Source organism: Berghia stephanieae, chromosome 10 (genome assembly GCF_034508935.2).
Source record: "Berghia stephanieae isolate SIO BIC M18660-M18661 chromosome 10, UCSD_Bste_1.3, whole genome shotgun sequence".
NCBI lineage: Eukaryota > Metazoa > Mollusca > Gastropoda > Nudibranchia > Aeolidiidae > Berghia > Berghia stephanieae.
Genome location: NC_088369.1, coordinates 3,219,428 through 3,237,596, shown reverse-complemented (window position 1 = coordinate 3,237,596; position 18,169 = coordinate 3,219,428). Strand labels below are relative to the sequence as shown.

Sequence of the window (18,169 nt, the reverse complement as noted above, 5' to 3'; positions counted from 1 at the left end):
AAAACCCCAAAAGTACTTATTAGTAGTATTTGGTATCAAACCCATGGCAAATTTGACATTGGATACCAATCAGGTATTTTTAAAAAGCATTTTTTCCCCCTTTTCTTTTTCAATTTTTTTTCAGCATCCGCCCTTCAGTCAAACAGGCTACGTACGTATACTAGAAAGGCTCCGACCTTTGCCGCATCCTCGTGTCCTTGTTTCTTGTTTTTAAGGGTTTTACGGCGTTTGCGACACATTTTGGTCATTTTGGTGCCAGTAAAAAGGAAGAAGATGGGGAAGTGAAAAATTAATAGAATTCAAGAAAAAGAAATAAAGGGGACTGTTTGAGATCACATTAATCATTAACGTCTCATCCAGACACCAGCACATAACCCCCCTAAGTCATTGGATGGATACACCTTAATGTATCCAGAAAGAAAACATAACAAACATAAGTGAGAGATGATTTACAAGGGGGAAAAATCATCCCCTAAAACATACTAAACATTTGACTGCTTCCCCTTCAGCCAAGGACTTCAGCAAGGGCCAGGAGAAAAAAACATGCAATCCCTTTCCAAGACAAGCAACTCAGTAGACATATAAATAAGGTGATAGAAGACACGGCGAATGACCTCCTGCCCACCATGGGGAGGTCAAAGGATCCCACCCAAGCCTCGAGTCCTTCGTCCGGACCTAAGGAAATTCGACATACTGTTTACACCCCAAATTCTGAAATAGGGTGAGACCTTTGACTTTGCAGGGTGAATTCTCAAACTAATGGAAACCGAGAGGCTGTATAAAATTGTGGTTTTTTGCTTGCATCCGGTCCTGGGTGTGAGGCAGAAGAGCCAAATCATCTGCAAAATCCATATCATCCAACTGTGTCCAGGGGGTCCACTGTGTGCCATTTCTTCGTCCTTTGGAGTTTCCGTCATTAACCAATCAATGGCAAACTGAACAGGAATGGTAAGAGCAAGCATCCCTGCTTGACACCAGTCTTAATTTCATCAACATACGTGTAATATTTACGAAAAAAATAGTGGCCGTTTCCTCCTTTGCCTATTTTTGTTTGAAATGTAATTCAACACACATACGTATTTCTCAGTTCTCACTCTCACACCCATACATTCCAACAAACAATATGTCCGTGGTCACCTCTTTACTACTGAGACGACTGATGATGATGATGTTGATAACGATTAACCCAACTACTAGCACACACACACACACACACACACACACACACACACACACACAGAGAGAGAGAGAGAGAAGAGAGAGAGAGAGATGGGGGGGGGGGAGAGGGGTAGAGAGGGAGAGAGAGAAAAGAGGGAGGGGGGAGGGGAATTCACTGGATCTCAAACATATTGATGAAATAATGTAATGTCCTCGTATCTCACACTCACCTAGTATTGTTCAAGTGACTATCCCTCCTTCTTCCTACCTGTATCCCAGTCACCCAACTTGAAAAATGTTGTAACTGTACAATTAGTTTTAAGAAATCGTCAACTTAACAAAATAAGAGGTAAATCACAGTGACAAACTAATAAAAACCGGTGCTAGTGCTAGCAATGCATTGCATATTTTCATCTAGATGACAAAAATATCCTTACACTGTACACGATACTTTGTTAAATTTATTTGTTTTCAAGGATTTTACGGCGTTTGCAACACATTTAGGTCATATCAGCGCAAGAAAAAAGGAAGGAAATGGGATAGTCAAATTCTAGAATTACAATTAAAACACCCAAGAAAGAGACAGACAAAGGGGAACTGGGAACAAATAGGGATCAGATGTAGATTCCAAGAGCATACAATCAATGTACTTAGTATGAGATCACCTATAAGTCTCATCCAGACACAAGCACAAGATCCAACAAAAAGGAATACACTCAAATGCTTACATTTACATTATACATTCAAAATAACAAATATAATACTACATAACAGAGAGATTATTTACAAGGAAAAAAATATAATTTCCCAAAACAATAACTATTCATTTGACTGTTTCCCTCCAAGCCAAGGACTCCGGCCAGGGCCAGGACAAAACCAAGTAATCTCATTCCGTGACAAAGACAGAAAGCAAATTGGAAAACAGCTATAAGGGGATAGAAGACACAATAAGTGCCACTTTAGTTGTCGTGCAAGTTGCGGGAGACCTAACCGTAATACCATTTATCGCGTAACTTGAGCAACACCTAAAGCCTACCTCAAAGTTTTAAAGAGGCAGGCAGGCAAGTCAGCCTTTGAATGGACAAACTGCATAGTAAAAAAATAAGTGAAATGTTGACGGGTGATAAGCTGCCTACATTGGAAGGTCTTCAATGTCAGGAGGGAGAAGGCACCTAGGGTGCGGCTATGCGGTCTTGTAGTATGACACTCACTTTCAGATTGGAAGGTCCTGGGTTCGAGCCTTGCTCAGCGCATGGTTGAGTCCTTGGAAAAGACTCTTTACTCACATTCTCTTACCGTACTCAGATGTAAAATGAGTACCTGGCCGTCAACAGTGTTGTCTCTTTTGGAAAAATGGTAATATCGCCTAACATCATGTCTCGTTCTACAGGTTACGTGTGGCTGTTGGTCAGGGACCCTTTGTAAAGCGCTTTGAGCACATCTAGTGGATATTGCGCTATAAAAAAACTCTAGGTTTGTTTTGGGGTTTTTTTGTATTTTTATTTATGTTTAAATAAGGGTATTAGGGAAACTCCCCTTGGGTCTCCCTAATTCCGACCATAGGTCAGTTTATGAGCCATTGAAAAGATATATACAATACTCACTGGATTCTAGCACACTCTCGGGAGAAGCCAAAAAGCGTGCTAGAATCCTATGCTCATGTAGGGAGGTAATGACTTATTCTATAGATACATAGAATTCGGACACCCAGCTCCAGCGTATTGTACTAGCATCTGCGTTTATTGCCCGATTTAATGCCCAAAAGTTGCCACAAAAAATGACAAAAGTTGCCATTAACTTTTAAGCTTTCAACTCGCTGTGATGGCATGAAAAGAAAGTAGATCTAATCAAAGTAGACTGGATCATATAATTTATTATCTATCACATATCATATCATGTAAAGTAAAGGGTTATTTAGACCAAGGGACCTTTGAATACCCGGTGAATATAAAAAGATTGTATTATTAAAACACAAAAACAACAAAGCTTTCAAGTTATGAATCTCATTGTGGCATTTATGTAACATTTGGATAGACAAACATTGAAAGATGTACAATGAATAATATAGATCGAACCTTGTTACATTGTGGTTATTAGTTGATAAAGCAATTTTGTTTAAAAAGTGATGGACAGTTATGTTTTGTTTTTTTGTTTTTTTTCGAACTCAATGATAAAGCTAAAGAAAATGAGATGGAAAATGTGTCTCCACATCCTACTCCTGATAAATGCCTTTCCACAAGTCAGACACCAAATGGCTATTCACGACTACGAGTACTGCTGTGTTGATGAAATTCTATTATATTGCCGATAAATTCCTTTCTACAAATCAAAACACAGATGACTTTTCACTAATACGTGTTCTGATGTGTTGTTTTAAGTCTGTATTCCTGATAAATGTCTTTCCACAGGTCAGAGATTTAAATTGTTTTGTTTTTTTATCCCAATGATTGGTGATATATACTTGTAAATCAATACTCTTGATAAAGGCTTTTCCAGAGGTCATTTGAAAGGTTTTTCCCCTATACGAGTACCTCACGGTACACCAGGCAATGGAGACTTATGGACTGAATGAAGGTCAAGCATATGGAGGTGTAGACAGCCATACGACACTACTATCTATTTTTCTGGTAAATGCCTTTACACAATTCGAATATTAAAATGTTTTTCTCCTGCATGAGTTCTGATGTGTTGTTTTAAATTTGTACCTTGAGTAAATGCCTTTCCACGGGTAAGACATTCAAATGGTCTCTCTCCCGTATGAGTTCTGATGTGCAGTCAAACACTGCATTTGCAGTAAATGGTTTGTCACCTGTATGAGTTCTGATGTGTTCTTTTAGATGTACATTCTGAGTCAATGAATTTTTACAGGTCAAACACTTGAATGGTCACTCTCCCATATGAGTTTTGATGTGTGTTTTTTTTTTTAAACATCCACTCTCGAGAAAATGCCTTCCTGCAGGCCAGACAATTGAATGGTCTTTCTCCCATATGAGCTGTGATGTGTCCTTGTAAATCTGAATTCCTGAGAAATGCCTTCCACAGCCATACATTTAAATGGTTTCTCTTCAGTATGAGTTGTTATGTGTACTAGTAATTCTTGTTTCGTGATAAATGCCTTTTATAAGGACAGACATTTGAATGGTCATTCTCCTGCATGAGTTCTGATGTGTTCTTGTAATCTTCGGTTCGAGCTATATGCATTTTCACAGGTCAGACATTTAAATGGCTTTTCTCCTGTATGAGTTCTTATGTGTTGTTTTAAATGTGAACTGATGACAAATGCTTTTCCGCAGATCAGACATTTGAATGGTCTTTCTCCCGTATGAGTTCTGATGTGTACTCGTAATATTTGTTTTGTGATAAATGCCTTACCACAGGTCAGACATTTGAATGATCTTTCTCCCGTATGAGTTCTGATGTGTACTTGCAATTCTCGCTTTGTGATAAAAGCCTTACCACAGGTCAGACATTTGAATGGTTTTTCTCCCGAGTGAGTTCTGATGTGTAGTTTTAAATGTGAAGCCCGAATAAATGCCTTTCCACAGGTCAGACATTTGAATGGTTTTTCTCCTGTATGAGTTTTGATGTGATCTTGAAAATTTTGTTTTCTGATAAGTGCAATTCCACAGGTCAGACATTTGTATGGCTTTTCTCCCGAGTGAGTTTTGATGTGTTCTTTTAAAGTTGAAGCCCGAGTGAATGCATTTCCACAGGTTAGACATTTGTATGGTTTTTCTCCTGAGTGAGTTTTTATGTGTTCTTTTAAAGTTGAAGCCCGAGTGAATGCGTTTCCACAGGTGAGACATTTGAATGGTTTTTCTCCCGAGTGAGTTTTGATGTGTGATTTTAAATGCGAAACCCGAGTAAATGCCTTATCACAGGTCAGACATTTGAAAGGTCTTTCTCCCGTATGAGTTCTGATGTGCTCTTGCAATTCTTGTTTTGTGATAAATGCATTTCCACAAGTCAGACATTTGAATGGTTTTTCTCCGGTGTGGATTCTCAAATGTACTAAAATGTTTGATCTACGAGTAAACGTTTTCCCACAAATATGACATTTATAAGACAAGGTTTTAGGATTCCCATAGGCCTTTTCTTCTTTTTGAACATCAATGGATGACTTGACAATAGAATTTGTAGAAACATTTTTGTAACAAGAATTATGAGATTTCACATCTATTTTAACAGTATCAGCCTCTGGTCCATAGTGATTTGGAGAAAGTTGTTCAAAAAATGAATTGTGATCGGTATGGACATCAGTGCTAGGCTTGTGCCATTCCACACAACTGTTTGTAGTTCCATCTACATCAATTTCAACTTTAAAGTCTTCATTGTTCAAAGACTGTTCACCGCCATAAACGTCGTTGTTATCTGTAAAATTGATAAGAGAATTATTACTTCAAGGAAACAAGAACAATACAATATATTGAAGTGCAAAATCACCCCCAATGGTAGAAATGCATTATAGGCATAATTAACATAGATTTTTGCCTTTGAGATGTCTACAGCAGCAGGAGAACCAAACTATAGCTTTACTATGATTGAGAACATCCAAATGTTGAGATTTATCAAATTTCGAGCTTACAAATCAAAAGATAAACTTCATATCTTTTTCTCACCAGTTTCATTACACAAACCATTGCCAAATAAATTGGCACCATGATAAATAATATTTATGTTAACTGTTCATACTATAAAATAGGCCTTGCAACAATAAATAAATGAATAAATAAATAAATAAATAAATAAATAAATAAATAAAATTAATTAATTTAAAAAATTTAAAACGATGATGATGATGATGATGATGATGATGATGATGATGATGATAATTATAATAGCATTACTGTTACGAAAATTACAAATATTCTCCTTAATCAAAATAGTATACATATATATAACATAGACTATTCAACAGTTTGGTCATTCATCCAAATGACTAAAAATAAAGGCCTGAACAACAAGTGGAGTGCAGCACAGAAATCTCAAACAAGTTGTGAGGGGCCTATATATTTGCGATTTCCAAATTTTCGAGTTTTTTGTTTTGACAATTTTACAATGGGTATTATGAAGAAAAATGTAAGAAAGGTAAACACCAGTGGATTTGGTAAGGTCTCATTATAATGAGGTGTAGTGTTTAGTGCGTCTTGTCTCATTCAGATGTGGAATAAGGTTCCAATTTGGTGGTTATAATAAGAAGACAAAGCCAGCATGTTGCACATTGCACTGTTGATGACACATTCAGTATGTAAACTCTTTACCTATGAATCTGTACCAAATCGTTATCACTCCTCACTTATCTCCACAGGCCTCTCCTCTCACCCTATACCCAAATACTTGTTTGAATTTGATAAAACAGTGACAGCCTCAAGCCATCACTGCCTTGCTAGTCTCCCACAGATGCTGGAACAAATTAGAATTATATAAAGTGACACAGTGTACTTGGTTACTGTTCAATTTCAATTATGCCTTCCACCTCCAATCCCACACGCGCTCATTACAACAATTAACTCACTTATTGCCACACTGAGAGCGATGATAGCTTTCATTTCCATTCAATACAAACATAAGCATACTGCCAATCCTTCCGCTTTTGGCGGAATCATTTCTAAATTCACTTTTCCTTCCCATTATCCCTCCAAAGATTTTCAATTGTCACAGTTAAGGTGAAATGGGAAGGGTGAGGTGGAGATGATGTGAAAAGGAAATTAAGGGGAAAGACAAGACAATAACATTAACAGTAATTGTCAACTCTGATATTAAAAAGGCTTTGGATGTAGAAAATTGGTATTTGACGGTATCTTTTATGATAGAATTATGGATAAAATTGCTCTCTCTTTTCTCTCTCTCTCGCCACCCCCCCCCCCCCCCCCCCCCCCCCCCCCCCCCCCCCACCATCTCTACATCCATTTTCTCTATTGACTTGTCTCAACCCAGTACATCAAAGAGGAGAAAACCCATCTCAAAATGGACAAATATTCACAAGTCATTTGCAATATCACAAAATTACCTTGTGTATTCTCCAAAACCCTAGACGTGATCTCTGAACCCAAACCACTGGAAGGAACAGGCTCATCACTAATTGGTTTATAACTCAGATCACCTTTGTTGACAATGCAGAGTTCCTGAAAAAAAAAGGAAGAGAATGAAAAGATACAATAAAGCTACAGATTTTATAACAAGGTTGGACAACCACTGGCACTACAAAACATGTTACTAAACAAAATCAAGACAACTTGTCTGTGTTAACTCAATTCCTCCATTTCATATTTTCAAAACTAGTGATAATGAATTGTTTTTAATCTCTGTTATCTATTATTAATCATTATCACTATCTTCAACATCATCATCATTATTATTGTCGTCTTTGCCACTGTTCCAGTTATTATTACCATCATCTTCATTATCATCATCAGAGACCACACGAAAATGGAAAAGAATATCATCTCACCTGACATTGTGTCCCATGTGATGACGTCACAGGTGAAAGCTCTGTTATCATTTTGTCTTCAAGTTTAACTTCATCCCTAATGTCAATGCTCTGTGAATCTTCATCTTCAAGTTTAACATTGACATCAGTGAATTGTGAACAAGTGTAGAAAGAGTTATCTGCCTTGATGTCTTCATGTTCAGGTCTTACACTGACATCACTTGTATGGGAAGAGTTCTCTGCTTTGATGTATTCATCGTCAAGTTTAACATTGACATGCGTGGACTTTGGATGAGACTCTCTTATATTTTCCATCTCTGTCAGTTCAAATTTAACACTGACATTAGAAGACTGGCATGAGGTCTCTGCTGTTGTTTCAGTTTCCACTAGATCTTCAAGGGTAGTAAATGATGAGAAGGAATTATCTGTCTTTACATCTTCCAATCCGACATTCAAATGTCTGAAATCTTCATGTATGTGAAAACTTCACAGCTTTTTCCATTTCCACTTCAATTTTACAAGACCCTTCCATCTTTACTTTTCTCTACAAGATGTAAGGACACTGGAAAAAAAGAAACATAGCATCACAAGAAATGTTGAGATAATGGAAAAAATGACAATGAGTGCCGGTTTTAATATATAAGATTGGCAATGATGTGGATGACAGTAATTGAGGTGCCAACTTCCATATAATTTGTATGGTTTGTTTTCACAAAATTACATTTCGTAGGTGTTCCAAATGATCAATTTGAATAATTTTTTACAAAGTTATGATTGACCATAGCCATACAGTTCTAAAACTATACAAGTTAGAACTGTTCTGATGTGTCCATCACGTTCTCTGATAAATATGCCATAAATTTGCCAAATATGATTTTCCAATTCTACTTAATATGTGAAATATAGCTAGTTAAAAAATAAAATCTTAAAAAACATCCCATATTTTGGGGGATTTCACCCCTCCCCCTCTCCCTCTTTGCAGGTCATCCAAATCAATGACGACACCTTGAAAAATGCATAACCTTTTTTGTTTACTGATGGATGTCCTATATCATCGTAAACTAACAACAACTAGAGGGCTTGATGGTGTTTATGGATTAATCTTCAAAATTCAAGAACAAATTTACGCATTGAAGATAGAGTTTTAATTGTTGCACAGGATTTCCCAATAATAGAAGAAAAGGAAAAAAAAATTGTTCACAGTCATTGATATTTTCAATCAAAAGGGTAATATATACAAGAAACACTTCCAGTTTATATCATTAACGTTCTAGAGCCAGAGCAAACTCTAACTCTGTCTCTGACTCTCTTTTTTTTTTTTTCTCTATTTGGCAAAGAACAGCCAGGTGATAACCTGCTCTCGTGTGAACAAGAGCCGCAATATCCCTTAAGATTTCAGGTATACCAAATTCCAGATTGAATATTATAGCATGTAGCCAGCATCTACTCGATATTCATGAATACTACTGAACAAAAAATCAAATTATCTTTTAAAGACGACTGAAATACAGAATAATTATGCAACCGAACAAAAGTTTGTCATTAGTCAACAACAAACACCAGATCTATAACATAAAAGCACAACCAATTCTATAGTATTCATACACCGAGTAGGACTCTCACAAGAAGAAGAAGAAGAAGAAGAAGAAGAAGAAAAAGAAGAAGAAACAGCAGTGTATACACACAGTATAGGAAGAAGGAAAAGAGAATCAAGAAGAAAGGAAGAAGGGTGAATCAGTGAATGAAAAATCAATTAACTGTTAATAACAAAGAATAGAAAAGAATGTAGATGTAATTACTTTTATGAATCAAGGGAAGAAGAAGAAGAAGAAAAAGAAGAAGAAGAAGAAGAAGAAGAAGAAGAAGAAGAAGAAGAAGAAGAAGAAGAAGAAGAAGAAGAAGAAGAAGAAGAAGAAGAGAAGAAGAATAATTCAATAAAAGTAGTATTTTTATGCACCTCCGTTGACGGTTTATCTTAACGGATCGTTTTTATGCACCTCCGGAACGCATTCCACACAATTCATCAGTGATGCTGTGTTTCTGAATTTGGACATGGCAAGTTATATTGTGACATCTTTACGTCTTTATCAATAAAAAAAATCGAAATTTAAAACCAGAAAATAAAAGTTGCATTGAAGGTAAAACAATGTTCTAGAAAGACCTTATTAAAGGTTTTGAACAGTCAGGTGGCTCCGTAGCGCAGTGGACAAGCTGTCAGACTCTAACCTTGAAGGTATTGGGTTCGACTCCCATTGTGGACAATTTTTTAAAAATTCTATTTTACTGAGAAAGAAATAGACTTGTTGTTATAGTTAGTGGACATATTTTTAATACTTTAAATTTATCTATTATGATTATTAATTATATATTTTTTTAAAACAACATCGGTACCATTCAATGTGTTATCGATGTGCACTTATATGTACACGTCGATTGTTATCATTTTATGATATTTTATCATCATCATCAGTGTATTCATTTACAGTTACAGTGTCTTTGTCTTTTTGTTTTTTTTATTTTCGTTGTTGATTTTAATTTTCTAAAATTATTTATTTATATTTTGGTCATTGTGATCAATATTTGTGTGCCATGTTTCTTTATACCTTTGATGTTTAAATTATTATTATTATTTAATTATTATCATTGTATAAACGTACATCGGTAATCACTAAGCAGCATGCTAAACTGAAGTCTAAAACTATCTAAGACTCATGGACATAAATGGGTCTATTCACAGAGAGTAAGATGAGAAGCCACTTTTTTCCTGTGGGTCTATTTCTACACCGCGCGCTTACAGCCCCAACGGCGGTACATAAAAACGGTGTGTTAATAAGTTTTTTAATATTTATGGTCATATTTTAATTCGTACTTCCTTACAAAAGGGTATTCTATTTCCTGTCCCATCATTGTTTTTGTTTATTCACCTTAACTACTCCATTCACACATATCTCATTCACCCTTAGAGTGCCTTATTATTTTATTCATCGTGCTTTGTTGATAAAGGGAAAACCCGAAACGTCTACAGTATGTATTCGTCTAATAAATAGAAGCTTACAAAATTCAACCCATATCATTATTTTTTTTCCTTTGAGCTTCAACGTCAAGCAGCAACATTTTCGTTAATTAACCAGGACCGCCAACGAAGTCAAGTATAACGATGCGTTTTTTTACACTTCCAATGGAGGTGCTTAAACTTAAATAAAGAAAAACAGTGCGTTTTTGTACACCTCCAACGGAGGTGCATAAAACGTCACCTTCAATAAATGAAGAATGAACTTCTAGAACTGGTGGAAGAAGCTGAAATAAAATTCCCACGTTCAAAAATACAACAACAGACAACAGCAGGAGATTTAAGCCAAACCTATCACTTTGTCACTACCACTTCGGGAATCGAGACAAAGGAGGCAAGTTACAGTTACAGCGGGAGTTTAAATTTGGTTAGCAGCTGCCGCAACGTCATCATATCATATTCATATGCCTTCGATTTCGATTCACACCATCCGGATCCCTTCTCCGCCTCCACTCTTCTCCTCCTACACTACACTACACTCCTATCCACTCACACTCACAGTCACAGTATCAGTAGTCAGTAGTGAAAAATCTCTCGCGGTTCTTTCGGTTGGTGTGGCTTACCAATTAAAATATCGAGAGATTTAATCAATCCTTGCTATTTGAGTTCGGAAACAGTTGGAGGATGACCCTGTCACTGTCGTTTAGGAAAATTCTTTGGGGGAGACTTGCTGGACACCATCATCCTCATTCACATCTACATATTCACCATTCAAACCATGGTAACATTGTATAACATAGTTTTAGCACTTTTATTCTATCTTCTCTCTGAAATATCGCACAAATTCGCATTAAAACTATTCTAATTTTCTCTCTCTCTCTCTCTCTCTCTCTCTCTCTCTCTCTCTCTCTCTCTCTCTCTCTCTCTCTCTCTCTCTCTCTCAAACACACACACACACACATACGCACACACACACACACACACTACAACCACCACAACCACATTTTCATCACGACCACTTCTACTACAACCACCACCACTACCACATCTTCACTACCACTACTACTACAACCACCACCACCACCACCACATCTTCACTACCACTACTACTACAACCACCACCTCCACATCATCATCACTACCACTACTACTACAACCACCACCACCACATCATCATTACTACTACAACTACTGCCACTACTACTAACTAGAACCACCACCACCACCACATCATCATCACTACTACTACTACTACTACTACTACTACTACTACTACTACTACTACTACTATACTACTACTACCACTACTACTACTACTACAACCACCAACACCACATCATCCTCACTACCACCATTACTACAATCACTACCATTAGGTTTTGGAGCTTTACTTCATTGGAAATAAGGAAACTTTAGGGTTGTATTCGGCAATATGTTTATATATCATAATATAGTTCTAATTAGTTATCTATTTAGATCTATACAATATTTAAACACAATACCAAATATCATCCCAATTCCCTTTTTTTGTGCGGAAATTCCTCTTCGGCATTGAAATCCTCCGAGTGGTGTCTGAAATACCTGTGAGTCAAATTGAAAATTGGCGTCTCTGCAAATTTTACTATTCTCGTCAAAGTTTCAATGCCCGTATCTAAGGAGTTATCTTTGCCCATTGATTTGACTGCATGAAAACGGTGCCTCACTTCAAAGTCGATTTTCTCAGAACTTGGTTTTTACACATTCCCTACTTGAAACGATCATATCTCGGCAATGAATAATCCGAATTTTATCAATTTGATATCAAATTTTAAAGCATAAAATAAGCAATGATTGAGTACCAAAAACCCAAAATTGAAGAATCCGACTTAATACCGTTTCGAGGCGGAGGGTCACATTTGCCCACCAACTGCCTCGACTACAGATTGAATTATCAATGTCAACGAGCGGGAAGAAAGAGATGAATATGAAGACTGTAACCATTTCTACTAGAGGAAACTGATTGGGGTCCTATAATAATATAAGTTGGCTACGCTTATTTGTACTACCACTGCAAATAACGCCAGAGCTTATTTGTACTCTTACTAAAAATAGAATTTGCGTAATTACTAAAAATATAACATTTTATACGGATAGAACTGCAATATACAATGAATTATCTGGAAGTCAAAAAGTGAACACTTCATCTCATCACAATCACATTATTACTATTATTACCATTACAAGTTGATTTTGACGGACTTTGGTAATTCTTCACTCTTTTCAAGTCACAGAATACTCAGTTTACAAGGTAAGCATACGAAATGCACATTTTAATTCATTTCTTATTTTTATAACTAAACATGCTTTGGGGTTGTGTGTTTGTTGATTGTGCATCAGCTGACGACACATTTGTCGCTACCGCGAATTACTTAACTTTATTACTTTATTTTGTGAAAAATAACAATGACAGGGCTTAAAAAAAAATTAAAATACTAATTCCCCCCCCCCCCCCCCCAAATAATTTAAATCAGCCTTCCATGTCAGGCGATTAAAACCAGGTGTTTCAATGTTCGATCCCCAGTCAAAAGGTTGCTAATTTTGTCAAGATCATGATCAAGAGGTTTCGAGTACTCACGAAATTCCAGGCTCAGGGTCCTTTAAAAAATACTTTTCATTCAGTTATTGTTATTATCTTTATTATGGCCGACACAGCATGCATCGTCCATACTTTTTCAAAACTTTTTTTTTTTGGGGGGGGGGGGGGGGGTGGCTGTTTTTTTATTATCGGAAAATTGGGTTTTGTATGTTATGTTCATGGAGAGAGAGAGAGAGAGAGTAATATTTTATAATGATAAGATATCTGTAGTGGTAGTATTATTAGTAGTTTTGAAATGCCTATGAGATAATTATATTAGTGTGATTATTTTTATTATATTTTTAAAAATTACGTACGGCTATGTCGTAGTGGTATGACACTCGCTTTTGGACCGGAAGGTCCTGGGCTCGAGCCTCGCTCTGCGCATAGTTGAGCCCTTGGAAAAGGCACTTTGCTCACTTTCTCTCACCGGACTCAGTTGTAAAATGTGTACTTGGCCGTTAAATGCGTTGTCTCTGTCCGAAGAAATTGTAATATTGTCCCGTTCAACATGCGAAGTGTTGCTGTTGTTATAAACTTTAGCATTGGCATGTATGTGCCTATTTCGCTGTAGTGAATTTAATTTAATTTTTTGTTTTCATTGACAGCTAACATGAAAGAACACTGTTGACGTTACTGGTTTCCTGACAATCCATAAAGATGCTGGCTCAAGGGCTATTCTGGCAAGGTGTGTTGAGGCAAACCTTTGCCTGTGGCAAAACTCATCAATCAGCAAACCATCATCTGGGCCAGCAGACCAGAGTGTCTGCATGCACTTTTTGACAATGGTTAGTAATGTTTTCAAATCTCCATTGCGCCTTTACATTTTTTATTGGTGATCAATAAAATAAATGCTCATTTTTCTAAATGAAAATGGCAAAGCATCATTTGAATTGAATTACTACTGAATGTATTAACTTAACGACAGACTATAGTTTGTTGCCAAGAGTTTTGTTCTATGGATGTAAAACCAATGAAATTTCAAGTGTGTTGGTGTGAATAATGATCATTTTTTAAAAATTGCTATGTCTTTGACAAATGCATTTTATGACAATAATGCCATTTCCAAAATTGCTAATGAACTGTGTCTCTTTTTTATTTCAATTTTTCCATCTAGAGCAGGATCAACCCTCTTTGTGGAACTACAAAAAAAGTGGTGGCAAACAAGTAGTGTTGACTTTTTCTGTATTGAGGCGAAAGAGATTTTTATTCCAAGGGTTTGGGAAAGCAAATTGCTTTTTATTCAGAGCTAGTGCACTATTTAACTGTTTTATTGTCTAAAATAGAATTGATTTTGCAGTTCAACTTGACTAGATATCTAATTTTATACGACTTGTCTCTCAAGTAGAATAAAAAAATGAAAAATGAGGATAGTGTGCCCTATCATATTTTGAAAAATCATTTAATATATCTAGAAATCATCTGTAGAACCTATTGTATACAGTAAATAATTAGGTTTTGTGATTATAATGATGAATTCATAAGGTATGACATCATATTCGACCACAAAATTATTTTATCTCTGGGCGTAAAATTTTACAGCATTTTTTTTTATCTATGGGGTATGGGTTAGTGAACCGATTGTAATTTTTTTTAGACTTAGATCAATCTACAAAATTTTCGTTTTCTTGTCCTATTACGGTCATATTTTGAAAGTTTGATGGATCATTTCTTTTAGTTGTCTGCAAAATCAGCCTTTTAACTTTATGTCAAATTCAAATTATAGAAAAAGCTTGCGCTTTCTCAAATGTCTGTTTTATGTCATTTTTCTGATTTTCTAGCAATCCTACCTTAATCATTTTCCTTTAAATTATCTTCAAATTTATTCAGAATCTTTTCTATGATGTGTTTTACATCATGATGTAAGTGTTTGGGGGTAAATTAAAATTTAGCAATTTTATAAATTTTAAAATTCATTTGTTCCTGTTGATCCGCGCTAAATTTTCAGTTGAAATCAAATAAAAATTCTAAAAAAATTATTCCAAGAGTTTTCATGATATAGCTATTTATGAAAGAAACATTGTGTTTAAATTTGAAAGAAATTTATATGCTAGTTTTTGGTGCATCTATGTTAGAATTTTAGGGTTTTACGTCTAATTTTAGCCTATGTTGCCCCTTAAAAAAGTTTTTTTTTTTTAATTCAGTTATTTTTGGTGTTTAACATCAAATTATACATTACATTATTAGTTCATGAGATATAATTAAAGAATTTTAGAACTATAAAGCATATTTGACCACTAAAGTAATTTTTTGGTGAATAACAGCAGATATTAAATTATTTCGTAATTTTTTTTTAGAGGTATGGGTTAGCGAATCGTTTAGAATTTTTTTCAGAATTTGATCAATTTATAAAATATTACTGTTTTCTTGTTCCATATTGTTTATATACTTGATGAATGTTGGCCTTTGTCTGCATAATTGGCTTTATTATCAAATTAAAGACAAATTTTTCATTTTCTCAAAATTTCATTGTGCGTCATTCTCTGATTTTCTAACATTCACATCTGGATTGTTTCCCATCAGATTGTCTTCAAATTTGGTCAGAATTTTTCTTATGATGTGTTTTGCATCATGAAGGATGGGTTTTGGGCTAAACAAAAATTTAGCAGTTTTATGAATTTTTAAATCAATTTTTTTTCCTGTCATGTCACACCAAATTTTCACTAAGAAATCGAAAAAAAATTCTGAAAAATTTATTTTCAAGACTATTGCTAAACCTATCCATCTTGTTGTAAGAAACATTTTGTGTAAATTTGAAAGAGATCTGTTCGTTGTTTTTTTCTGCATCACTGTAAGAATTTTTGGGGTCTAATTTGAGCTTATATTGTCCCCCTGGTGGTAGGGATTTGGTGGCTAATAGTATTAGCGCTGGTGTTAGGGACTCAGTAATAGCCATGTGGTAGGAACTCGGCGAGTAAAAGTGCTGGTGATAGGGATTCAACGAGTAAAAGCGCTGGTGGTAGGGACTCAGTGAGTAATAGCGCTGATCGTAGGGACTCGGTGAGTAAAAGCGCTGGTCGTAGGGACTCGATGAGTAAAAGCTCTATGACTCGCTGAGTAATAGCGCTGGTGGTAGGGACTCGGTGAGTAATAACGCTGGTCGTAGGTGTTCAGTGAGTAAAAGCTCTAGGACTCTGTAATAGCGCTGGTGGTAGGGACTCGGTGAGTAAAAGCGCTGGTGGTAGGGGCTCAGTGAGTAATAGCGCTGGTCGTAGGGACTCAGTGAGTAAAAGCTCTATGACTCAGTGAGTAGAAGCGCTGGTGGTAGGGACTCAGTGAGTAAAAGCTCTATGACTCGGTAATAGCACTGGTGGTAGGGACTCGGTGAGTAAAAGCTCTATGACTTAGTGAGTAAAAGCGCTGGTGGTAGGGACTCGAAGAGTAAAAGCGCTGGTGGTAGGGACTCGGTGAGTTATAGCGCTGGTGGTAGGGACTCAGTGAGTAAAAGCTCTATGACTCAGTGAGTAGAAGCGCTGGTGGTAGGGACTCAGTGAGTAAAAGCTCTATAACTCAGTAATAGCACTGGTGGTAGGGACAGTGTCAGTGAGTAAAAGCGCTGGTGGTAGGGACTCGAAGAGTAAAAGCACTGGTGGTAGGGACTCAGTGAGTAAAAGCTCTATGACTCAGTGAGTAAAAGCGCTGGTGGTAGGGACTCGAAGAGTAAAAGCGCTGGTGGTAGGGACTCGGTGAGTTATAGCGCTGGTGGTAGGGACTCAGTGAGTAAAAGCTCTATGACTCAGTGAGTAGAAGCGCTGGTGGTAGGGACTCAGTGAGTAAAAGCTCTATAACTCAGTAATAGCACTGGTGGTAGGGACAGTGTCAGTGAGTAAAAGCGCTGGTGGTAGGACTCGAAGAGTAAAAGCACTGGTGGTAGGGACTCAGTGAGTAAAAGCTCTATGACTCAGTGAGTAAAAGCGCTGGTGGTAGGGACCGAAGAGTAAAAGCGCTGGTGGTAGGGACTCGGTGAGTTATAGCGCTGGTGGTAGGGACTCAGTGAGTAAAAGCTCTATGACTCAGTGAGTAGAAGCGCTGGTGGTAGGGACTCAGTGAGTAAAAGCTCTATAACTCAGTAATAGCACTGGTGGTAGGGACAGTGTCAGTGAGTAAAAGCGCTGGTGGTAGGGACTCGAAGAGTAAAAGCACTGGTGGTAGGGACTCAGTGAGTAAAAGCTCTATGACTCAGTGAGTAAAAGCGCTGGTGGTAGGGACTCGAAGAGTAAAAGCGCTGGTGGTAGGGACTCGGTGAGTTATAGCGCTGGTGGTAGGGACTCAGTGAGTAAAAGCTCTATGACTCAGTGAGTAGAAGCGCTGGTGGTAGGGACTCAGTGAGTAAAAGCTTATAACTCAGTAATAGCACTGGTGGTAGGGACAGGTCAGTGAGTAAAAGCGCTGGTGGTAGGGACTCGAAGAGTAAAAGCACTGGTGGTAGGGACTCAGTGAGTAAAAGCTCTATGACTCAGTGAGTAAAAGCGCTGGTGGTAGGGACTCGAAGAGTAAAAGCGCTGGTGGTAGGGACTCGGTGAGTTATAGCGCTGGTGGTAGGGACTCAGTGAGTAAAAGCTCTATGACTCACTGAGTAGAAGCGCTGGTGGTAGGGACTCAGTGAGTAAAAGCTCTATAACTCAGTAATAGCACTGGTGGTAGGGACAGTGTCAGTGAGTAAAAGCGCTGGTGGTAGGGACTCGAAGAGTAAAAGCACTGGTGGTAGGGACTCAGTGAGTAAAAGCTCTATGACTCAGTGAGTAAAAGCGCTGGTGGTAGGGACTCGAAGAGTAAAAGCGCTGGTGGTAGGGACTCGGTGAGTTATAGCGCTGGTGGTAGGGACTCGGTGAGTAAAAGCTCTATGACTCGAGTAAAAGCGCTGGTGGTAGGGACTCGGTGAGTTATAGCGCTGGTGGTAGGGACTCGGTGAGTAATTGCACTGGTGGTAGGGACTCGGTGAGTAAAAGCTCTATGA

At 37.2% G+C, this 18,169-nt stretch overlaps 1 protein-coding gene and 1 long non-coding RNA gene across 2 annotated transcripts in view; one reads left to right on the top strand and one right to left on the bottom strand.

Moving 5' to 3' along the window:
- Positions 1-3,145: 3,145 nt before the first annotated feature.
- Positions 3,146-18,169, bottom strand: part of LOC144955977 (uncharacterized) — a 63,103-nt gene continuing 48,079 nt past the window's right edge. The window contains exons 13-15 of the mRNA XM_078886239.1: positions 7,610-8,072; positions 7,169-7,283; positions 3,146-5,529 (exon numbers count right to left, since the gene is read on the bottom strand). Of these exons, the coding sequence (XP_078742365.1) occupies positions 4,301-5,529; positions 7,169-7,283; positions 7,610-8,072 (1,807 nt within the window). The 3' untranslated portion in view covers positions 3,146-4,300. The remainder of the gene's footprint in view (positions 5,530-7,168; positions 7,284-7,609; positions 8,073-18,169) is intronic.
- On the top strand, positions 12,619-15,500 carry LOC144956090 (uncharacterized). Its single transcript, XR_013641874.1, has 3 exons — positions 12,619-12,885; positions 13,821-14,000; positions 14,330-15,500. It is a non-coding gene; the product is annotated as an uncharacterized LOC144956090 (long non-coding RNA).